This window comes from Channa argus, chromosome 18 (genome assembly GCF_033026475.1).
Source record: "Channa argus isolate prfri chromosome 18, Channa argus male v1.0, whole genome shotgun sequence".
In the NCBI taxonomy this organism is placed as follows: domain Eukaryota; kingdom Metazoa; phylum Chordata; class Actinopteri; order Anabantiformes; family Channidae; genus Channa; species Channa argus.
Window position 1 is genome coordinate 7,356,201 of NC_090214.1, and position 24,053 is coordinate 7,380,253.

A 24,053-nucleotide genomic window follows, 5' to 3' on the forward strand; every position below is an offset into this window, starting at 1 on the left:
CAACCAAAATAAAGACAAAAATAAATGATCAACAGATGCCTTTCTATTCTCTCTGACTTGTGATTTACATAAATACACTTCTGAAACATCACAAACTCTATGGAGCTAGAAATTCTAAAACTAAAAAATTATGAATGCACTACAAATTTTGTTAATGGCCTTTATTTGCTTTTAGACTCACAGAGCAAAGGTTAGAGTATAAGACTGATGTGTTCAAAATAAAGCAATAAACTAAAAAGTAATGTGCCAAGTAAGGAAATTTCAGACCATAGCAACTATTGCTAAGCAACTTTATTGGCCTGTAAAATATCATCTAAAATGATACATTAACACCTCTGCATGCTGACTGAATTTAATTTACCATATATTATCACTGTATCTGCAAAGTACTGCTGTATTTGCAAACACTACACAGAATTGAACTGGATTCCTTTTATATTCAGCTGATAAAAACAGTCTCGACAGCATCATAAACGAAAAGAGTGTACTACTTGTATATATTGAATGTCCTTTAATTGCATTAGATCCGAACAAAGAGCAGATTTAAAAATTGAATTTCTGGTGTAAAACAGCTAGAAGGTTGCGGGTTTGCATCCAAGCCGGCCGTGCCCTCTCTGTGTGGAGTTTGCATGTTCTCCTCCGGGTACTCCAGGTTTCTCCCACAGTCCAAAAACATACGTTAGGTAATTGGTGAATCTAAACATGTCCCTAGGTGTGAATATGAGTGCGGATGGTTGTCTGTCTGTGTATGTCTCTCTGTGGCCCTGAGATGGACAGGCACCCAAAGGGCACTTATATAGAACTTTTCTAGCTTTCTGGTTGACAAACAGCTTTACACTGCTTCTCATTCACCCATTTGCACTAACACACACACACAAACAAACACATACCGATGCAGGAACTGCTACACAGCTGGCCTGTACTCATTGCGAGCAACTAATCCCCTGTACAGTTTCCTTCTCAAAGAAACTTCGATGTCACAGGAGGAGCCAGGAATTAACCATGTTCCAATCATAAAAGCCATCTTCACACAATTAGCAAATAATTTTTATTTCAGAAAAGTGTAAATGTATGCAGTTCATCCACTGAAAATATTACAATAAGAAGCTGATAAAGTTTTACAGGCCAATTTACAGGAGAATGTAACACATTACTTGACAGTCAATGATGAAGTTTGTTATTGTCTGTCGATGACCAGGAATGTCCCCATATGTTCTACTTATGCTGCTTCCTTTTTTTCAGGAGTGCGTCCCGAAGAGCAAGCTGGATAGGAAGGACAAAATATTATACATACATTTATACACTGACCTCAATTCAGCTACAGTTTAACATGGTAGCTCATTCTGGCCTCCGTGTGTGAGAAGTGTGACTGACCTGTTTCTCTCTGAAGGAGCGTTTCCCTTTGGTTCTGACATTGTGGCTCTGTCTCATCATCATGAAGTTCTTGTTTCTCCTCTTCTCCTTGTTGCTGGTGCTGGCATGTGGGTTCAGCTTGGTCCTCCTCTTGACAAACTCTTTCCGATCGGTCCGACCCGCCTGGAAAAAAATCAAACGCATCATTAGTTGATGTCATGGTATGCAAACTGCTCATTAATGACTTTCCACGGTCACTTTTGTTTCAGCTCACTTAGGATTTCCTGATTTTACTGAAGATTTACCATTGCTGTTGCTAAGCGTGTTTCCTTGTCTGCTTTTGGTTTCTTATGCAGCTTTTCGATATTTCTCAGGGTCAGCAGCTCGCCTCTAAAAGATTGGGGGGGGAGGGGTACAAATGTTAAGTATGATAATCCCTCTTTAAAAACACTGTACAAAATATTCTGAAGACTACCTTCATCTTTGCAAACAACTTTCTCACCTGTCGCCTTCATCATCACTGTCCACATTTTTCCTCTTCTGGCCCTTGCCTGGTGCAGCGTTGACCTCCTTGGCCATTTGGACCAGACGGATCTTCTTGAACTCATCTTGGGTGAGAAGCCTGCTCATGCTGACTGCTGCTGCCTTGGCTTTTCTTTCCTCAGCTGGCATGCTCTGAATCTTTTCCGCCTTATACAAGCAGACAATGAAAAATGACACTTTAATCAAAATTACAGTAGAATCTTATCCTTTAGCCGTTTTATCGAGCCGGCATTCCAGCCTCACCATTTCTCCCGTGTCTTCATCAGATGAGTGGTGAACATCCACCCACTCTCCATCTTCATCTTCATCACTCATACTGGCAATCTCCCAGCCATCTGTACAATATATGAAATACATATTAGCCTAATACTGGCCACTGTATATTACTTCATAATCACACATATTGCAGTATAGAATCTCATCAGCCAATGTAAACAATAACATACAATATAATACAATATCAGCGTACCTTCATCCTCCTCTCCCTCTTTGTTTTCCTCCTCCATCTCCAGGACTTCAGCTCCAGGAATATAGTCTTTAGCCTCCAACTGTCCATAGTCTTTGATCTTGGCCTCTGAGGATGCCTCTGTGGGTCTCCCCTGGACAAGAAAAAGCATTATTTTCAATAACGGAGATGCAGCTGTGTCAGCAATCCCAATACTCTCCTCTTCTGTAGGTAAGAGAACAAAGGGAATCTGACATGGTTATTTCCTGCCACTGCATAAACTCATTAAGACAACTCATTATATTCTATATAATATTAACATTATATTTGCAACTTAGCTCACCCTGTCCTTCTTGTGCAACATCTGTGGATTAAGATTTCTGAACAGCTGGATGAGTCCTCTGGCAGACATCATCACATCTGAGATAAATACAGATACAGAGACATTGTTTTATGAGTGAACGTGGATGAACACGTTACCACAACTTGCATTTAGAATTATGATGAAAGCACAGCAGCAAGAAAAACAGTATGAAATTCACTGACTCTTGTCTTTGTGGGTCTTGTACTGTGCCAGGTCCTGCAGCAGATCCTCAGTGATGGCGAGTGGACAGCGGGCTGTCACCTCTTTGATAGCATTAATACTGAAGTACAAGTAAAAAAAAAAAGCTTTCATTCATGTTTTAAACGTTAACACACATATTAATGCAGATATAAACAAACTTAAATAAGCAAAACATACACATGGCAGCTACTTACCCCACAGTCATGACCTCCCCAGAGTTTCTGTCTGTCACAAAATTGTTGGCGATGGTCATGATCACAGGTTCAATGATCTGCACGACAAGGAACATACAGCATTAACAGCATTTAAATGACATTCTAATGTTGACCTGTGTTAATCTATTGATTTTAACGTACCTCAGGCGGGACCAGTTGGTGGGAAGCTTGGGCAGCACAAAGGAGAATCTTTGTCACCTCTACAAAAACAGCAGATGGTAAAAAATGTGCAATCGGTGGAGGACAAAGACCTTTACCTTACCTAACCTAAAGTTCGAGTTCTTTTTACCTCTTTGATGGGGTTGTAGAAACCTCTGGACGAATGGATAAAAATTGAAGAGGAAGAGCTGCAGAAGGAAAATAACACTGAGCATTGCACTTGTTATTAAATATGACATTCACTCCTCATTTATGCTTCTGGCAAATAAATAACGTAGTCCATAGGATCCCTATATCAAGGTCAACTAAGAATTTTTTTTTTTTTAAATGTTTCTCACAAACTCTAACATGAGTATACACTCATGCTGGAAGAGCTCATTCTGAACATTACACATTACTATGTTTCTTTCTTTCTTTAATATCTAGTATGCATGCAATTATAGCTATGGTGAGTAGTCAATTCCACATATTCCACAACATCACTGGCAAACCTTTTTTTTTTTTTTTTTTTTTTTAAGAGTGACCAAAAGGTGAATCCAAACTTCCTGATTACCCACTTACTTCGTGAATTCCCACCAGTCTAGATATGAGCTCCATCATCATAATCTTCACCTCGAAGCGCTCTTTAGAGTCCTCTAACTGTTTTAAGAGTTTCTCTGAGAAATCTGAAAAAAAAAGAAAAAATAATAAAGAAGAGAGATCGATATTCCATAACTGAACTTCTTTTTGATGTATTTGTTTTTATGCAGTGGAGGAGACAAATGCACCAACCTTGAGGATCATGAATTAGATGAATGGCAGAAAAATTAAACACTTCTGCTTTTTTCTTTTTCTTGTGTTTCTGCTCAGACGGTAGAATGAAAACAATGAACTCAATTCCTCTGAGGTTAAAATCAATGTCAAAAGTTGCATCGTATTTTCATAGTAGTTACAACAGTGTTACCTTGAGGACTTTCATTGCCTTTTCCAACTTCTTCTTATTCTTCGAGGTTTTCTTGCCGGTGGAGTATCTCACCATCAGGTCTCGAGCTGATGGTCCCTCTGCCTAGAAGACAAGACTGATTATTAACAATGTACAACATCATTTTAAAACCACTGTCCTCTTGACACCTATTCTTTTTTTCACATCATTCTTTTGGGTACTTGCCTCTGATTCAGAATCACTCTCATTTTTCTCATCTTCATCTTTGCCCAGGAAGAACTTAAGACCTGCTACAAGGATCTAAAGTTGGGAAGATTACAAGTAGGAATGTACAGCTTTCCTACTTATTTAATACCATCAACAAACTATTGCTTGCACACTGGAAAAAAACCCTACCTTTGTCACCTTAGAGAAACACGTTGTTGTAATGACATTAACTGTTTTAGCATCATTCCTGCGATAAACACAAAAAAAATTCAGTCAGAACATTTTCATCTAAAAGAAGCTCAATGATGCCTTATGAATAGAATTTGACACACACCATATGTTCCTTTTGTATAGCTCCACCATCACATCTAAAGAGATCTTTGCTGCAATGGGATTACTGTCTCTCAGCATGGTGTACATGAAGTTTTGCAACGTCTGAAAGTAACAAAGATTCCAAAATAATTTTGAGCTGTTATGTTCAGACAGGGAATTGTGAACTACAGTTGACTTTTGAGTAGCTGTACGTACCGTGTTGACCTTGTTGTTTTTGTGCTTGGCATTGACATTTTTGATATCTGTGACAATGTGTGTGTACAGCGTCTGTGTAGAGAGCACATTTATATTGGATTATGAATATGTAAACATAAAAGCAGGTGCAGAAGTAAATGCTGCATAAGGCAGGTGGAAATGGTCACAACGTTAATAAGTTGAATTGAAATGGTATAGTTAAGCCCTAAGTTCCCTATACCCCTAGGTTCATCTATCTTTTCATATTTAAGATATTTGAAAGTCATATTTCATATTTGTAAGTGTAATTAAACTAACTTTCACACTGCAAAATCTATGTTGCTAATTCTATGTGTACTTATAATTTTATAGCAAAAAGGTATGCTGTCCCATGACTTGATAGGGGCTGGGGCAAAGGAAATTACATGTTTTTGTTCCTCTGCCAGGATTGAGTGCTCTAACCTTCCTAAGCAGTTTGTCATGACATCGCAGCAACTCAAAGAACAGCTCCAGGAGGCCAGTGGGGTCGATCAGATCTTTATTCCTCAGAAGAATCAGCGCTTTGCAGAAGGTCTGACAAGCACAAGAAAATCAGACAAAAGAAACATTTGGGTGCAAATTATTTTAAGTGATAAACCAACAAGTTCCAGTATTGTCAGATAATACCAATTCTTACCATTCTTAGGTCTGGTTCTATGAGTGTGTGATGACTTAGTAATAACTCTGACAGCTCTTGTGGAAAGGCAGAAAGGTGTTGCAGGTAGCAGTGGCCAACCTGAGGGACAAAATTAGCTTTATTTATAACCTATTTAAGAGAAAAACACTAATTTGCTCAGATGAGAGAGGGGCCGCCTCTGTGATTAGTTAGTCACCTGAGCAAGAAACATAACAAGGTCTGCCAGCTCCTTGTTAGGTTTGTCAGGCTGCAGTTTGAAGATCTGTACATTGGACTGGTAGTGTCGGTACTGCTGTAGAAACTGAACAAAAATGATTGGTAACTTATTACTGTAGTACACTGACAATTTTTACATGCTTACATTTATAAATAGCTACTCTGTAAGCTAATAACATTAGCAAACTCTTGCTAACAACGCTTACCTCTTCTACGTACGACTGTGGATCTCGTTTAATAAGATTCTGCAGTTGCGGCAAATTGTTTGGCAATTTGTTGTTTTGTCGCCCGGCCATAATCGCAGAAGAATGTTTGAATATGCTGTGTACAAAATTTATAAATAGCACTTTTTAGATCTCAAGCGTGGCCAGATGTGTAGGCTGCCATTCAAGTGGCAGCGTGAAACCATAACGCCACATCCGGGCATTTGCCATCGTCATTTCCGTTCGATTGATCTGGGTATGTTTTTCTTTGCTGAAAAAAACAATTTTTATTTTTTATTTTTTTGCTGTAGGCTTGACTGTTCATATTCATCTACATTAACTAGCTGCTCTACGCCGCATTGCACCAAAGAAACTATAAACTAAAGAAAATATTAACGGTAATAAATCCTAAATAACGGTTGACAACAGTATCTCCCTTCTGGTGTAATCTATAGATGGTTGTGATCCTTCTGGAGTGTCTCTTGTGAAACAGGCCTGTAAACTGACTGATGTGAGGCTTTTTCTATTGTTTATCTGGGCAACTGCGCATCTAGGAAATTCCCCCCCAAAAATCACGGAAGCTTTTTGGACGTTTCCAGACTTTGAGTTATATAATTAATTAATTAGACGCCACCTAGTGGTAAAGCTCCTGTAAGACAGACAGCCAATGTCCGCTGCTTGAACGATTGGAGCAGATTACATCGTTCTGCTCTTTCAATGGGCAATACTTTGGGAAAATAATTCTGATGTATGCCACACTGGGGAAAATGCCCATTAACACCAGAAGCTGTAAAATACATTCTAATGCAAATGCAAAAAGGCAGGTTTCATTGTCATCATTTGAAGAATACTAGAACTGTTCTTTTTGGTCAATTCTGAAATCAGAAGTTTAATACAAGATTTAAGATGTGGCTGACAAAATAACACTTTCCTTATAATGCAGCACCATTTACTATAGCTCCAAATATTAGCACTATCCCAAAAAACCTTGGCAGTCAACACGAGGAAATTATTGTTGCACTACAATGCTTTATTTTCCAAGTTAAAAAGCAAAATCCTGCTTTTCACTGAGCACCGTTTCCTTTACAGTATCAAATTATAAAGCTTCCATATTTTTTGTGGTTTTGTTTATTAAACTTGGAAAAGTTTTTTATAAAATTGTGTTTGTTATGTGATGGCAACCTTTTTTAACAGCACAAGTACTAACAATAAGGCTTTGTTAAGTTAAATGGCAACAAATAAAACCACAAATGAAACTTTCCTACACATAACATTTAAAATGTATCCAGTTTAATTTTCAGGAGATGAATATGTACACTTTTAATTTCATCATTTATCTCAGGCAGTGAGCAATTACTGTATAATAGATTTACAGAGCAAATACTGACACAGTATTCTGTCAAGGCATGTTCCAGCATTAAAATAAGATTCAAAATACACAAGTACCATTTTGTTCCACATAAAATATGACATCATTGATTGCTTTTAGAATTATAATATCCAAGAATCTGAAAAAAGTAGTGTTCTCCTGTATATGACAATAAGAAGTACAATCAGCAGTTCTCATAAATGCACTAAAAAGGGAGTAGCAGCCAAAGAGAGAGAACTCAGAAAGAAAACATAAAAATATAGACTTCTTTTAAGAATTGCTCTCAAGAAACTGTATATTTTAAGGCATTTAAAAAACACAATAGTGTAATTTGGCAATTTCTGCCTGTGTCAACCCCCCCAACCCCTTTGTTTTTTCTTTTATGAAACAGTCATGCAGCCTCTACATATTGGAGATATGTTGGCTTCCGCTATCCTGAGATGTTTTCTTCTGCCTGAAGGCATCTGAGGACATAGAGGATGACTTGATAGCAGAAAATATACTGGTCCTGTGATAAAAGAAAAATGTATGAGAAAATGTGAGCTAAAATAAAGTAGTCAACAGATCAGAGTTAAGATACTCATATAGATATAATGAAGGCAAACATAAAATCACCTCTGTCTGAACCATTCCCTGTCTCTGAAGTCTCATATTTCTTACAACATCTGAAATATCAAACTGCAAAAGATGTTATTTAGATTGACATCCTTAACAAACAAAAAAAGAAAGAAACAGAAGCTTATTTTTAAGCAATGTCTAACATAAACAAGAATAAAAGAGTCCTACTTACATCAGCATCTTTACTGATGAGACCTAGAACTACATCTATACAGATGAGAGTTCCTGATCGACCAATCCCTGCACTGCAGTGCGTGATTATAGGCCCTGAACGATGAACGTGCCTCATGTAGGATATAAAGGTGAGCAGCTGTTCAGGTTGTGACGGTGTTCCATGGTCGGGCCATCCCGTATAGTTGAGATGTGTTACATACTGGGTTTCATTAGTCTGAGGAGAGAATGTTGACATTAAAGCTGTGGAAATGTTTAAATTACTAAAAGAAAATAAGAAATCAATGCAAAAATGTACCTTGATGTCTTTGACCTCGATGAGTCTGATGACAAAGTTGTCCAAATATTGGTCTCTGACAAGCGTGATCTGCAACCTGTCATCCACCATCTCCGCTGTCCTCGGCGTGTCTGGCCAGTATCGCTGACATTTCACTTTGCCACCCTCAATTTCCTGGGTCATCATTGCGATTACATTGGACTTCTGTTCCCAGACCATTTGCCAAAAGTCACCCAGTGTGGTGGGTAGGGGTCCCTGACAGGCAATGTACATGAAGTCCTCATCCTTTACTGGCATATTGATGAAGTTGGCATTAATGTAGCCCCCGTCTTTGCCCAGTAGAACTCGAGTTGTGTCAACTGGAAAAGACATGTGCATACAAAATCATATTTCTAATCATTTATACAACTTTATATACAACTTAAATTTATTGAATGTCCTATGAGATGTGAAATGTGGACCGGCACAACTGTAACTTTTATTACAGGGAACAATATTCTTGTAGCGATTCTTCTTCTTGTTCTCCTTTGTCTGACCTATTAAACAGTCATCCAGTGGCTGAAGATTTTGAAGATTCTGTCAAGGAAGAAAACAGATGGTGATTTAAATCAGTGAGTTACAATGAATTCATTAAGAACAGTAATTCAAAGTAGACTCTTACTTCAAACTCCTGCAGTGGGACTTTCTGTTCCAGAAGCCCCCTCATCATCCTGACCACTTTGTTGAGCTTTGGTCCCGTGTACTGGCCATCTGGGACCACTTTGACAAGGGGCAAAGAGGTTAGCTCGTCCTCAGTGATCATAGGCCCATCTAGTGGAAACGCATGAAGAAACACAGCAACAAGATTACAGCCACAATTCAAGTTAATAAAATCATTGGTCCATCTTTTGGTTTATATATTAAAAGAAACAAGACATTTAAAACATTCCACATATATTAACTACACTTGAACTAATACATACAGACACTAAAAACAGAAAAGACCAAGTGGTCTGTACATTGACCACTGAATAACCTTTTCATGAAAATTCCTTTTTATGTTATTTTTTTTTTAATATTACCCTTAAAGAATTAACATTTTTGAAAGTTTGCAGGTAGTCACACTTACCATCTCTTGATTTAGAGTTCATATTTTCAATAGGCAGCTCATCACTTCCCCATGTTATTTCATCTTCCTCTGGCTGTCCTGAAGTCATTTGGAGATAGCTGTTGATTTGAAAACATAAGGAGTGAAGAGATGTGAATGCATTGTTTAATTAGAAATATAATAACTGCATATCAAAAAAGCCAAGTCTTACTTTTCATTCCTTGGTTCATCAACACTGTCCTCTTGCCATTCCACTTTCCGAGAACTCTAGTTAGAAAAAGAAGTCATAAAAACAATAAAAATGAGATACAAAGACACATGTAGTTATGTAAAGTCTGGTAGATTTGGTTTCTACCTCAGGGGAGTCTTCAGGTAAAGAAGAACCATCGCAGTCTGTGTCCTCAGATAATTCTGCGCTATGCTCCAGCTCCCTTTTTCGCTGTGGTGGACTATCTTTGTAGTCTGTGAAACATGGGCATTTAATCTAATTTGTAAAGTCAGAGTTTGATTATTTGATTCACAATTTTTATTAAAATTATGAAGCACTAAACATTGTTGTTAGGATTAGGAAGACTTTCTGGCCTATACTCTATGTCCTACCTATTGGTGGTATAGGAGGCAAGTAGCCAGATTTCATCTTGGTCCTCACTCCACTATCCTCACTCAGATCTGAAAACAAAACAGGGGAGAGGAGGTTGTGAACAGAGAAAAGATTACTAGAAAACTAATACAAATACAAGTCACAAGTTCATATTCAGGTACTGTATTTATTTATTTGCACAGGTAATAAAAAAAGATTGATATAATATCAATTATCTGACTATGTTCATCAAAATTCAGAAGGGAAGGATAAACTCAGGTGGAGGAGCAATTATACAGACCAATGTGTGGTGAAAGAATTGTACTGTATTCACAACATACCGATTAAAAACACAATAAAATGTGAAGAGATAATTGGATTCTTTCTTGGTTAATGACCTAATAATAATTTATAGTATTAATCTCACTAGAGGCTTCATTAAAACTGTTGAAATACATAATGTAGATAATAATAGTATAATATATAGCAGATATTATAGTAGATAACCAGATCAAATCTCTTTATAAATAAATATAAATCCCATGTTTTTGGTCCCCTGGTACCTGTGTTTCCATTACACTTGTCAGAGTTGATGGGCAGACAGCCCAGGTATGTGTCTGGGTTCTGGTCTGGTGGTCTGGACACCACGAGATGCACCAGGCCTTTAGCTTTACGAATGGTGGTGACAGCTTTGGTGTGAGACACACCTGTCATGAGTTCTTCATTCACCTGCAAAAGCAAGACAGATAAACACAATTCTAACCTTTAGGAGACGTCTGTTTGTTTTTTCAAAGCAGCCAGACAAATTGAATCGAATAGAAATTATTTAAGTATTCAATACATGTAGGACACAAAACCCAAGTATATGCATGTATTACAAATATGAGTTATTAAACATTTGTACCATTTGCTAATTTACTAATAAATACAACGTGCAGTGATAAAAAAAAAGTAGAAATGTTAACAGTAAATCTAACTGTAGGCAAGTATGAGCTCCGATTCAGAGTAGCAAAGTTAAAAAACCCTCACTTTTAGAAGTCTGTCTCCCACTTGCAGCCTGCCTGAAGATTCTGCAATTCCACCCGGTGTGATGGACTTGACAAAGATCCCCCTCTCTCCTCCAATCACAGAGAAACCAAGACCTCCAGACTGTGGCTTTTCTAGATCCAACTTTATGATCTCCTCCTGCATATTCACCAAGCAAACATGCAATAACCTTTCTAATTCAAATAACCCAAAGCAGTACATGCCAGCCAACAGACACTTTAGCACAATATTATTGCGTAAGAAATATCTATCTACTGATGACCTACATTTGACATTTTCATTCCAATTGCTAATCCCTGGACATCTAATTGGTGTTACATACCAAACTTGTAATAAAGGCAACATCAGAACATGTTTTAGTGCAAACAGTGTTCAACAGAACACAGAGCAGAAGGAAACAGCAAGAATATAAAATAAAAAAAATAAATTCCTTCAGACTTACCTCTAAAGGACAAAGTGCTGTAAGACGTTCAGCATCTCTTGGATCTTCACCTTTAAGAAACCCTTAAACAAAAAGCAAAGTTAGAATCATATGCAAAATACAAGATATGATCAGGATGTACCAGGTGGGATCTAAAGCATACCATTGATGCTGCTGATGTTGTTGCTGAGAAAAGATACACTTTTCTGCCCAGGAGAAACAGGTTTTCCATCCCTTTCACACAAGACAATAGAAAAGATGCCATTGAGAAAAAACACAAATAGTGATTATGAAAAAAAAAAAAAAAATCTATCTAGACTATAAGTCATTCTTTGTCAGTGAAAACTACCTTGTGGCCTTGAGTGTGAGGTTGTCCAGGGACAGCTCCAACAGTCTCATGTTCTCATGGAGCGTCAGGTCCTGGGTTGGAGCACCATTGATGTAGTGGATTAGATCAAGTGGTCTCAAACTTCCCTCCTCAAAAGCCAATGAACCCGGTAGGATGTCTTTCACAAACAAGACCCTATATACACTGTTGCTACCACCACCTAGTACCAAACCTGGAGATTTGAGGAGTACAACAGTTTAGATTCAACTGTAAGTGCTAATTTGTAATGCAACATCTGAGAAGGCCAACAAACAACAGACATATAGTGCCTTCATTTCAAACACAACAGGGGGGTCTGATGTTGTGGGAGGGCAGTTTGTTACCTAGTGGTTTTTGGTTGTCCTTGAAACAAATGTCAGGCAGCAAGTGGGCTTCAACAGGGGGCTTGGGAGCCTCCAGGACCCTTCCTACCACCAAGTCAACCACTCGAGGGGCAGCACGCACAAGGCTGACCACCTCAGTGTGGCCCATATTGCTTACATCTGTGTTGTTTACCTGAGAACAGAAAGGGATTCAGTACTTATGAATTTTAATTAATAGTTATAGAAAATATGCTATCTTAACAATGCATAGCTTAGCTATTCACTATACTTTAGCTTAATAAAAAGACTGGAAGCAGAAGGACAAACCTTTACTGGCTCTTTCCAAAGTAAATTGAACATTAAACTACTATCAAATAAACTTTACTTGTTAACATGTTTTGGGTAGAATTACTCCACCAGCATCTATGGAAGTTAGGATCTTCCATGGATGCAACTCTTTTATTTGATCATGTTATCAAGAGATTTTATGTAATCTTAATTAGGATAAGGAGATCTTGTTGATGACAAGATCATTAATTAAAATCTAAATGAGTGAGTAATTCATTTGAACAAAGCTAATGCCTTATAACATTTTAACAATATAACATTTTTAAAAACTTGAGAATAAGATAACAGATGGCATTAAATAAACAATTTCATCTTTTTCAGTTCTCAGCCTCTGCAAGCAACATCTTGTCTGAACCCAGAATAAGGGATTATGGTTAAATTTGTACCGTAATCATTCTGTCCCCAGGCCTAAGTCTTCCATCCACTTTGGCTGGATTCTGGACGATGTCATGGATGTAACAACCATGATCATTTCCTTTGGTGAGGGTGAAGCCCAGACTCCCTTTCTCTGACTTCATCAGAGACACTTGTAGCTCTATTTCCTAACAACAGAGAAGAACCTCATTTACAGGAGTAAAAACTGGTCTGAGATTTTCACATTATTAAATTAGATTTTGTGTAACCCTTTCTTGGAAACTTCTGGACCACTGATTTCTTTACTAGTAGAGTTTTTCTTTGTCAGTCCTTACTGGGACGAATTCCTCCAAGTCCTGTTCGTTGCCAGACATAGAAAGGTTTAAGGGCAGAGGGAGTGGAGGAGGCAGTGGATCAGGGCTTGGTGCAGATGGAGAAGATGCCAGAGCTATGGGAGGTGACTCCAGATCCGCTGTCATGGGAGATGAAGGACGCCTGTCAAAAACAAAGAAAAGATTATACAAGAGTTTAGAAAATATAAAGTCTGATGAAACTATAATATTAATATTAAATTAGGCACCTCTTTCTGAGTTCTGATTTTGTCATTGAAAGGTCTGGGGAGTAGAAGGCTGAGTGGGTGGTGTCATCTAGTTTGTCCGTGCTGTTGTAGCGAACCAGTCCCAAATTGCTAGAGGGAGTCTGGTAGACACTGAGCTCCCAGCTTTGCCTGCTGTGCTCTAGAGAACTTGGGCTAAAGGCTTCTTCAACCTCCTCATCGCCATCAGTGCTGTCACTGTAGCTGTTGTGTCGAGCAGGAGTTTTAAGCAACAGCCTCTCCAGGGCCTCTTCCACAGGGCCCTGATTACTCTTGCTTTGTGTACCTTGAGGGGACGTCGCCCTTTCAGTGCTCAGGCTGGGCTCCGCCTGGGTCACGGGCTCCTTTCGAGGTGAGGGCATGGGTGTCTTGGAAAACATACATTTTATTTAAACTTAGTTTTCAATAAGAGATAGTAAATTGCAAAAGTGACTTACCAAAATTGAAGTGTCCATCTCAGGAAGAACACCGTGTTCAGGTCTACAGAGGACCAAAATAACCTCCTGTCCGGTTCCTCGTAAGGCTGATATCACCTCCTATAAGTGCACAAACCATTACAAATAAATAATGGTATCAAAACAAGGGGACTTTCACTGATATCTAGTCATGGCGTAGCATTGAGATAGCTTACATACATGTTGTGAAAGACCTTTGAGGGGTGTTTGATTGACCCGCAAGATGACATCACCCACGTTGATGTGACCGCTTTCTGCAGCTGGTTGGCCAGGAAACAGCTTTTTAACACGCACCATGCTGGAGCCAGAGGGCTCATTAGAGATGTTCTCTTCTCGACTAAAACTGAAACCCAGTCCTGACGAGTTCTTCAGCAGACACACCTCAAATACATTATCTATGGACACGAACACATGCAGTGGAAATTACAGTTGCCGCTAAGTGAAGTGTTAATGTTACCCATTATACTGGCAACAGTATATCACACAGTAGAAAGGATATAGTAAAGTAAGGTGAAATACAAACTTATGTGAAATATATTTGCAGACCAGAAGATGCTTCATCAGGTGCTGATCAGTGCCAGTTTAAACATTAGATCGAATATAATCTCATATGTGCATATATAACTGTTCATAGAGGATCAGGGATGGTTAAACTATTATTACTGATATTATCACTGTCTTGTGTTTCCAATCACGATTATGATGTTTTAGAAAAAAAAAAGATTTCTGTTAATGCTTCATCATACAGGGATGTTATGTCCTAATAATTTCAAGTCAGGAAACAAAGTTGTAGATTAGTTGTGTTTACTGTTGATTTCCAATAAAATCTCTATTTAGCCCTTAATGAATAAATCATTACTTTGTTACTGGAAACATTTCACATTTTGTACATTCAGCTCACCTGCTATCATCAATACGAAATTCACAACATTGTGCTACTTAATTTATAAATGATCACTACATTTTATCTGACATTAGTACCCAGTAATATAGTTCTTTCCAGGAGAAGTTTTAAATGATAATGATGATTATGATTATTATTTTTCTACAGCCGTGTAAAATCAATTATTACTAAATGTTCACTGTGAAAAAAAGGAAATCCCACTGACAATGAGTATAACATATCAATGTAAATAAGGGAAAGATCCTGAAAAGCAACGTAATGGTGACATTTATCAAGAGCAGGCACTCTGCTCTAAATAAGTGGTGATGAAATTACCATCAGTGAGTTCCTTTTTTTAGTACAGTGTTAAAAATCATATGACCTAAATAAATGAGTAAATGGACATTTGAACCCAGCTAAAATAAAAAAAAAAAAAAAAACAAAACAAAAAAAACAGAAAAGACGGCACAGCTTGCTGACTAGCCTAACTGACATAGGGTAAATGATAAACCTTTAAAATTTGTTTTTAATGATTTCCTAATGATTCCTTAGTGTGTGTGTGTGTGTGTGTGATTGTTAGTATTTTCTCACCTGGTGTGACAAAGCTGTACTCTGGTTTGTCTTTGACCTCAGATGGTTTCTGTTTGTCCTTTGTCTGGTCTTGGTTACTGCCCGCAGATGGCGGAGTGCGCTGAGGTGTGAGGGGAGCATGGACACCGTCTGCAAGTGGATGACCCTTCTCCAGCAACAAGTGCACTTTCTAAGGCAAGCAGCAAATGATACTCTTAGTGTTAGTGGCCAGCTCGTGACAGCTAGAGAAATAATCAGCTGGATGCTCATTTCTCACCTGTCCAGTGTCTCTGAGAGCATCCACTGCTTGTTGATGAGTGGCTCCTTCCAGACTTTTCCCATTGACAGCCACCACACGATCACCTGAGCATACACAGAGACAGCGGTTTAGACATAACTCATTTATTTAGTCACATTTAGTCTTTTATGGTTTTACATAACACCAGTGGCTCTAATGTACCTTTCTGTATCCTTCCATCAAGCTCAGCTGCTCCTTTTGGTATGATGGCTTTAACATAGATACCTCCATGTCGAATAGTTGTATTGACTCCCCCCTAAGGAATGAACATAGCCCTTAGTCTAAATAGCAAAAGAGGAAACAGCTTATAAAAGGTTCTGTGTGAGAGATAATGGGATGTGTGGAGGTTTTCTTTCATGATAACGGCTTTGTCTAAATGTTTTGGAGTAAAAACTTAGTGTAGTTTCACTGGTTGTTTTTTCTCTCCTTTTGTCTCATTTTTAGCAAAGCACAGCTTTAAATGTTGTGAATCATACTGCTTTTATGCATTGCCATAACCCAATAATGTCCCTATATTTAAATATTCCTAAATAGCCAGTTAACAGTTAAACAAAGCATTTATCATTTCTCAATTGCAAATTAGTTGTAAATAAAGAAAATCCTCCATTATGATGTTATTTATTACATTACTGGGGGAAATAAATCTAAATGAATATCTATTTTGTGTTAAATTTTAGCTATGACAGTGTACATATTGGATTTATTGTTAAGGCGAGTTTCATTCTCACTTCAAAGTTTATGTACTGCTAATGGAAAAAACCACACAATCCTTTACATTCTGAACACAAATGTTTAAGAAATAACTGGATCTGAAGACACACAGTCAGGTAATTTGTCATTGAATGTTACAGACCTAAATAAACCCATGCTAAGCAATAGGCTGTTGGAAATCCCAAGTTATATTAGTGGCAGTCCAGTAAATAACATTCGGCTGATAGGCAAACATACAGGCAGCCATAAGAAAGCACTCTAATCAGCCCTCTTGAACTGTTTGTGACCCACGCTGTAAATGTTATAAAGACACTGTGTGACTTAATTTTTTTAAAATCCTTAATAAAAAACAAAGAGCATGCCACAACATATTTCCAATATTTCCACAAGGGATTCCTACAAAACAAAGGATTAATAAAGCAAACCAGCAAAGCAACCTCTAAACATGCACACACAAACATGAGTGGCAGGATAATTACGGGGAAAAGGGGCAAAACAAAGAGAGGGTGAAAACCTTGCCGAACAGTACCGTGACACTTATGCCCAGGCTGCTGTCTATTTTGGACAGCTCAACGTCAAATAGTTCTCCTGGATGGAGACTATTGACCCCTGGGGCATTACCATTTAAATTTTCCATGATGTATTCCTGCAAATAGAGAACAGGTATTAAGTTGAAATATGACAAGCTTGAACATGCAGAGAGTAAAAAGGGATCAAGCAAGCGTAAGAAAGCTGAACCAGCTAATACTGAGAAGAAATTAACACATAATACATTCAAGCAATAACATGCAGTTTGCAAGGCAACAAACTGCCTTGCACTGACAATGTGAATGCAATAATAGACAAAAGTTACATACAGCAGGCAGTTAGTTAGTTGTGCCAAGCAAGTGACCGGTAAAACTGTATGCTTGTTTAAGAAAGAAACATTCATATCCTGTTCCATTAACACAGGTGAAATTATATTTGATTCACCAGAATAAAAAAAAAAAAAAAAAAAAGGCAGTTTATAATGATAGGCCTACTATGACAAATACTGTGTAGCACAGTGCACAAAGCAAAGACTCCATATACACCACTGAATTCATGAACACAAAGGCCGCACCTTTTTCAGCTTGAGTTTCTCTTGACTACTGGAGTAAGTCTCGTCGTCCATGTCTGAATCTCCCCAGTCAGAATGCTCAGACACTTTGGGAGCAGACTCCGACACTTTAGCCTTTCTAGTTTTTGGTGGAAGAGCTGGTGGTGAGGGATCCGCACCCACATTAGGTTCTGGTCTACGATGCTGGGCAGTGGATGTTGCTGTGGCTCTTTCTAGGCACTGCTGAACTCCATTTGCAGGAGGTTTACTGATTCTTGCAACATCACTAGTCCTGGAGTCCTGAGAGCTGAGGCTGGTGTATTGTTGGGTTGGGGAGGAGGCAGATGATGGTAGCCCAGCGATGTAATGAGGAGGGCTGGGGCTCCTTGTTCCATGCTCTTCTGATGAGGTATCAACATTTACTTCTGGTCTCTGGCCAAACTGAATTGACTTCAGTGAAGACTTGGCCTGGTAGGGATCGTACCCTGAAACAAACTCTGTCAAAACAAGGCACAGTAATATCAGTCTACAAGCATATAAGAGAAAACGCCATTAATACACAATGATGATACAATATGATTACTACACGAATTCAACACATAACTATGGCAAATTGCATTTTTAATCCTGCTTTTACCCTTGTAGAGCCTCTCTTTAGGCTGTGACACCACCAGAATAACATCATCAGGAGCATTCTGAAGGATATCTATTGTGGTGGCATGAGACAGCCCTTCCAGGTTTACATCGTTGACAGATATCAGCCGGTCACCTGCATCAATGTTACAGCTATTACACACAGTCAGGTGTGGCTAGAAACCAAACTAAAATTGTGTCGAGGTGAACCATTATCACCTCAGACAACAAAATACACCATAACCTACCGATCTGGGAGAAGAATAGCAAAAAGCATGAGTTTACCAGGTTTGAGACAGCCATTGACATCAGCAGGACCCCCAGGAGTGATGGAGCTAATGATGGTACCGAGATCTGTACGACTGGAGTTCTCTCCTCCAACAACTTGGAACCCTAGAGAACACACACACACACACACACACACACGCGCACGTCTAAAATTCCTGTTTGTCAACTCTGAAATGAAGCAGCATTGACAGCATGATGTCAAGTTGTTTTTTTAGGGAGCTGCTCTTACCCAGGCCATATTTCACATCTTTCTTCAGGGTTACAGTTGAGATTTCTCTTTCTGGTGATGGTAAGGCATTGAGCCTTTTCTTGAGAGAATCTGTACAGCACAAAGACACAATACAGTTGTTATTTTTGCAGGGGTACACAGAAACTAAAACATGGCATTAGCTCTGTCCCCATGCACATTATTGGGTAACAAATTCATTTCACATTAGGATGTACAGAAGGCCACTCAGAGCATTATTTTACCTACTCTGTAACTATTAAGCAGCCCAGGCAGGCACAGAATGTGGCTGATGGGCTCCTACTTTATCTCTCTAGGCTAGAACAACAGGCTAAGCTAGGATGAAAGTGAAAGTAATGTGGTCAGTGCTAACTATGAAACTATTAAATAGTGGGACCAGCAACTCAATGCTAAATTATATAAATGTGTTTAAATCCTGGATATCCAGGGTCTGTGTGTATGAAACACTTTTGAACCTACCATTAACAGAGGCTGGGGTTGAAGGCAGGCCAGAGGAGCTGTGCATACTGACCCCTGGAACAGAACGAAAGTAAGATTAGCAAGACTTCGGCTTTGTGCATTACACAGAACAATAGCAACCGCATATCTATTTACAGGCAGTAATTTGGGATCATGTTTATAGAAACCTGGACCTTCATCAGTAGAAAATACATACAGAACTCTGTGTATAATCAGACCATCAAGGAACATTATCAGTTCATAAAATTATCTAAAATAAGAGTATTTATTGTAAATTAACTACTTCAGCAGCTATCACACAAGTAAAACAATAACATGAAGCCACAAATGAAGTGTTAACTGCTGAATTTGCTACATACTTTTCCTACTTAATGTTGAGCTATATCAGTGTGGCAAACTCCAATATTACAGTACCACTGATCCCATTTTGTTTCTGGCATTTGATAATCATCTTCATCAAAATTTTTTAATTTCTTATCAAAAGCAGTTAAGATGTCATAAAGTCTTTACATAGGGTAAATTTAAATAAATAAATTTCAGGAACCCTATAGAAAGGTGGCTGCATGTGATTTATTATTGCAGATGTCAAAGCACACAGTGCTAATGACATACACCTTTTATAACCTCTATTGAATATCTATATAGGTGAGTACTCGTCTCCTCTAATGCCGTCCCTTTCCAGTGAACGGTACCATCTTACACAGGTTACGACACTTACCTACTACATATGCTTGGCCAGTATCCTCTATGGATGACGAGTCAGATTCTTTTTTGGACTGGTTAAGGCTCCAGGCCAGGCTGCTGTGGGACACTGGGCCAGATGATCTGAAGAGGAGAACGTAAAAGTGAAGCCTAGGAAGAAACGTTTCCTCACTTAACCGAACCAGCATAACTAAAACGCTCTTTTCCCCCCTTCTTCTCATCATGTAATCTATAGGGCGGTCACAAGATGGAGCAACTGAATAAAAAAAATGTTAATTAAAACAAGAACACATACTTGTGTGGCACAAACACAAAACACAGACACACAGGCGCATGTGCACCCCCCCAGAGAGTTAATTAGAGGCTGGAGGTAGAGTTTTTTGTGTAATGCCGTGTCTCTGTAGTGTTAGGCAGAACTATAGTCTACGCAAGAACTCCTCACTTAGTAACCTTAGTTTGCCCTGAAGTATTCATTAAAACAGTAAAAATGCATAAATATATTTATAAAGAAAGTAATGAAATAATATTCATCACTGCTGTGATTATGTTTATCTTCGATTATATTCATGTGTTTGCTTTTTTCAACTCACTTGTCTTGTTGGTGTGACAGGGAGTCCGTGTCAGAGCTGGCCTGCTGGTGTTGCTGGAAGTGGGAGGCGATTTGGTTGGTATGTGGCTGACTCAGTCCACTCTGCAACTGGCCATGATAGGACTCTGCCAGTCTGTACTCTGGAGACTCTGGCATCTGCGCGAGGTTGTGGTGGGAGCGGCTCATTATCCGTGGATTGGAAAGGACTGTGGAGGCTGCTGGATTGAAACCTGGAAAGTGAAACTCATCTTGGACCAATACTGGTGGGCCAGATGGTGCCTTGTTTAGTGCCGCCTCTGAGTAAGAGATCCTCTTCAAGTATTCTGGATTGGAGCGTGTGGAGAGGCTGGGGGCCAGGTTCACTGCCCTCCCCATGGAGTCTCCACTCCGAGAGTCAAGGGAATATGGCAAATTGCTCAAGGGGCTGTTCTCTGATTACCAGGAAGAGAATACAACAGCAAAAGTTGCTAACATGTTGGTAAGTGTTGGCAGTAATATTAATGACGTTTGTTTATTAATATAGAGAAAGTAGGAAACAAATTAGAAATTGGGCAAAGCAGAGAAATTCCAGCAGCTCAGCTCTCCAGTAAGTCATTAACAGTCTTCAACAGTCTAAGGTAATCAGTGTTTAGATCGTTCGTTTGTGGAAATATCCAATTTTAATAAGCGTTGCCTGGCCAGTCTTTTAAACAGTCATCTACTTTAAGCCTACAGTAGTTATGATTTCATGTTAATCTGCTGGGACTGTGGGCTTTAAGACATAGAAGTAGTAAAATAGATCTGCCGTGTTAAAACCAATCAAACCAATCAACACCATGAAAAAGATAAACCAACAGTTAAATAACAGTCCGAACATACAACTGACAGTACAAAAACCAGACTTAAACACTGATGGGTCTGAAAGGTTTAAAACGTTTGATATAAAAAGGCAACAATAAGATGAGGATTTCAAATCCTTTGTTGCTCTTCCTAATGTTTATTTCATTTTTAACCCTAGTAATGTTTTTACAGTTTTTCCGGTAAATACCTGTGATTCAGAAGGTCTAAGGACAATGCTGACATACAGACTGTGAATCCCACTGAGGCAAATTAGTGATTTAGTAATTGAAATAAATAAAATTGGATATGAAAAATAAGTGGGTATTAGCTTCTATGTGGAACCAATGTGTGAAATGATACACTTAGCTGGAAACTGCATGGATAGAGCTTTCATTTTCTACATGGTAAGGTGTCACTTTTCAGTCACTGTGTTTTTATTTTTCTGACACACTGACTTTGGGTGGTGCTGCTCAGGTCTCTCCTACCTAAATCCTGGAGCTCCTGGTTGTTTTGGCGTGCCTTCATCTGCAGGTGGAACTTGTGCTGATCAGAGCAGAGCTGGAGCAGATACTGACACGTTTTGCTATCTGCCTGAAATATGTGCTTAATCCCATCTGATGTGTTCTGCAGGCAAATCTTCTTTTTCTTTGGAATCATACATTAAACATTTAAGTGAAGGGGAGGATAACCTAGGCTCATTTACAGTGAATACATTACATTTACTGTATCATGGAATGGTTTTATATTTTGATAATAAAGAGAAAGCAACTTACTGTAAAGGAAATCTTCTTCGTCTCCCTCCAGGGAAACCTTAGCACTGGGGTTCGATTTCCATTAAGGACCTCAAAGATGAGCACCCCCTTGGAGTAGACACCCAGCATGATACCTGTCTGGGACCTCTTTTCAGGAAGCACCCGATGAAAATGGACTCCATACTCAGTCAGCTTCTGGCTTACCTTCAGGATGCCCAATAAAAAGTTTTCAATTTCAAAATCCCACAATGTGGGGAAAGAGGGTATGCATGTACATATATATTGAGACAGAGTAAAACTAAACACTTAAACCTTTCATGTGGAAAGGAAGTCTTTTTCATTGGATTAGTTATCCAGTTACACACTATATGATTCAATTTTGTTTGGTGGCTTGGAACAAACAGCCACTTTGGTTGACAACAGTCTTCAATAGAACAAAGAAACATAAACAATAAATTGCAGAAGCAGGACACCATTGCTTTTGTTTGTAACTGAAACAGTAATCTTGAGCTTGCTCAAAAGAATTACTTCTTCTGCCAATGTAAACTCTTCCCTGGAACACGCCATTTCGTGCACTTGAAACATTTATCATGTTTGCCACAAAATAAGGAGTTGAGCTAAACAATTTCTACAAGACAAAAAAATAAAAGTGTTGCAATAACAAAATATTTTTGTGCTTGTTACATCTCTTAAACCATAACTCTTGTCAACTCTGGTCTTGCTGACCTTGAGGAATTCAAACTCTGCCTCTGATTCAGATGCTCCATAGCAGTTGCTGTGAAGTTTTGGCAGCTCCTCCTTGATGGTTGTTTGGTCCACCTTTTCTACAACAGACACTGGCAGGTAGTGCTCCAGTCTGAAATACGTCTTCCCATGAAGCTGACCAATAGATATTAACACAATTAATTTTAGGAGTTGTTTACAATATCAAGAAATTAACCATCATGTTTAAACTACTATTGTACGAGTAAGTGTCGTTAGCTTACTAATAACAAAATGAAATTTAATACCTCAGGCTGGTAGTCACCAAATTCAGCCTGCAGTGCCAGTGATGCCAGCAGCATGGCATTTGCTGTGTCACAGCGCACCCTCTCTTCCAAGATATCTTTCCTCAGCTGTAAGTAGTACTGATGTTTGGTCATAGCATGCCTGTAATACATAGAAAAAAGTTGGTCATTTTACATTTTGGAACACCTAAATAGACTGAAGGGTGAAGGTTTTTGGCTCACTCCTAAACTTACTGTATAAAGTTGACATCATCAAGGAAAAATTTGATGCGTAAAAAAAGGTTAAAAGGCACATCAGATTTCTTCTTCTTGGGATCTTCCTTCCATCCCTCTGGGGCCATTTTGGACAGTTTGGCATCAGGATCAATGAAGAAAAACTCATTTTCTGTAAGTGGAACAGGGGGAGAGGAGGATGGGGGAGGTGAGAGAGAAAAGAGGACTCAATCATTCAATATACATGAAATTACTATGAAATTTTAGTACAGAAATTAATAAAAAGACATGGATATTTCTTACATGGCTCCTTAAAGGTTTATGCTTGACATTTAAATAATAGGAAACATATTTGTTATCTCTTGTTGGTTCAGTCACTGCACTGACAGGAACTATAGTGAGGTGGATGTGTCAATCAATTAAGCAAACACTCAACAGATACACAGTATTAAATTCCTCCTTGTACCTGACAAACATGTACACACAATAACTAGTACAACTTACAGTACCTTTGAGGTATGCTAGGCCAAAGAGATGGTGCTCAACAAGCCCGATGTGGGCAACCGCCATATCAAGAACGTCTTTACACACTGCCTTAATGTCACAGCTCAGCTCCAGCTTCTGGCCATTCAGCAGTACCACACCAACCTTCCTCTGCACTTCCTCCACCTTTCCACGTTTCTTGTGGACAGAAAGGAATTTGAATAGAATAATATGGATTATACATATTATCCTGTGACAACTGTCTTAAAGACATTGGCTCAAAAGTGGCATTTGTTTA

The 24,053-nt window shown here is 38.7% G+C and overlaps 2 protein-coding genes across 7 annotated transcripts in view; both read right to left on the minus strand.

The window, feature by feature from the left end:
* Window positions 1-1,029: 1,029 nt before the first annotated feature.
* On the minus strand, window positions 1,030-6,227 carry sdad1 (SDA1 domain containing 1). Its single transcript, XM_067483445.1, has 22 exons — window positions 6,015-6,227; window positions 5,789-5,893; window positions 5,593-5,691; window positions 5,379-5,489; window positions 4,938-5,009; window positions 4,744-4,844; window positions 4,599-4,656; window positions 4,424-4,502; window positions 4,224-4,321; window positions 4,052-4,121; window positions 3,842-3,945; window positions 3,411-3,468; window positions 3,263-3,321; window positions 3,101-3,177; window positions 2,888-2,985; window positions 2,685-2,761; window positions 2,366-2,495; window positions 2,140-2,231; window positions 1,856-2,043; window positions 1,659-1,743; window positions 1,375-1,536; window positions 1,030-1,263 (listed from the first exon to the last, which is right to left on the minus strand). The coding sequence occupies exons 1-22, from the start codon at window positions 6,102-6,104 to the stop codon at window positions 1,216-1,218; spliced, it is 2,061 nt and encodes a 686-aa protein (XP_067339546.1). The 5' UTR covers window positions 6,105-6,227; the 3' UTR covers window positions 1,030-1,215.
* A 1,057-nt stretch (window positions 6,228-7,284) lies between these two features.
* The window catches only part of ptpn13 (protein tyrosine phosphatase non-receptor type 13), a 38,842-nt gene continuing 22,073 nt past the window's right edge, over window positions 7,285-24,053 (minus strand). Inside the window, exons 12-49 of one of the 6 annotated variants that reach the window (XM_067483967.1) lie at window positions 23,782-23,953; window positions 23,294-23,444; window positions 23,063-23,201; window positions 22,779-22,931; window positions 22,074-22,256; window positions 21,786-21,945; window positions 20,483-20,912; window positions 19,909-20,015; window positions 19,191-19,244; window positions 18,714-18,803; window positions 18,482-18,589; window positions 18,201-18,332; window positions 17,588-18,060; window positions 17,000-17,131; window positions 15,937-16,030; window positions 15,754-15,839; window positions 15,498-15,666; window positions 14,204-14,418; window positions 14,006-14,104; window positions 13,554-13,936; window positions 13,309-13,468; window positions 13,006-13,161; window positions 12,293-12,464; window positions 11,931-12,141; window positions 11,745-11,815; window positions 11,603-11,664; window positions 11,143-11,298; window positions 10,677-10,842; window positions 10,134-10,202; window positions 9,889-9,995; window positions 9,745-9,800; window positions 9,555-9,652; window positions 9,108-9,256; window positions 8,983-9,022; window positions 8,468-8,805; window positions 8,171-8,386; window positions 7,996-8,058; window positions 7,285-7,888 (exon numbers count right to left, since the gene is read on the minus strand). In XM_067483967.1, the coding sequence (XP_067340068.1) occupies window positions 7,811-7,888; window positions 7,996-8,058; window positions 8,171-8,386; window positions 8,468-8,805; window positions 8,983-9,022; window positions 9,108-9,256; window positions 9,555-9,652; window positions 9,745-9,800; window positions 9,889-9,995; window positions 10,134-10,202; window positions 10,677-10,842; window positions 11,143-11,298; window positions 11,603-11,664; window positions 11,745-11,815; window positions 11,931-12,141; window positions 12,293-12,464; window positions 13,006-13,161; window positions 13,309-13,468; window positions 13,554-13,936; window positions 14,006-14,104; window positions 14,204-14,418; window positions 15,498-15,666; window positions 15,754-15,839; window positions 15,937-16,030; window positions 17,000-17,131; window positions 17,588-18,060; window positions 18,201-18,332; window positions 18,482-18,589; window positions 18,714-18,803; window positions 19,191-19,244; window positions 19,909-20,015; window positions 20,483-20,912; window positions 21,786-21,945; window positions 22,074-22,256; window positions 22,779-22,931; window positions 23,063-23,201; window positions 23,294-23,444; window positions 23,782-23,953 (5,898 nt within the window). In that variant the 3' untranslated portion in view covers window positions 7,285-7,810. Of the gene's footprint in view, window positions 7,889-7,995; window positions 8,059-8,170; window positions 8,387-8,467; window positions 8,806-8,931; window positions 9,023-9,107; window positions 9,257-9,554; window positions 9,653-9,744; window positions 9,801-9,888; window positions 10,018-10,133; window positions 10,203-10,676; window positions 10,843-11,142; window positions 11,299-11,602; window positions 11,665-11,744; window positions 11,816-11,930; window positions 12,142-12,292; window positions 12,465-13,005; window positions 13,162-13,308; window positions 13,469-13,553; window positions 13,937-14,005; window positions 14,105-14,203; window positions 14,419-15,497; window positions 15,667-15,753; window positions 15,840-15,936; window positions 16,031-16,999; window positions 17,132-17,587; window positions 18,061-18,200; window positions 18,333-18,481; window positions 18,590-18,713; window positions 18,804-19,190; window positions 19,245-19,908; window positions 20,016-20,482; window positions 20,913-21,785; window positions 21,946-22,073; window positions 22,257-22,778; window positions 22,932-23,062; window positions 23,202-23,293; window positions 23,445-23,781; window positions 23,954-24,053 lie in introns of those variants that run through there. The other 5 variants (XM_067483966.1, XM_067483965.1, XM_067483969.1 and 2 more) reach the window with 5 other exon arrangements.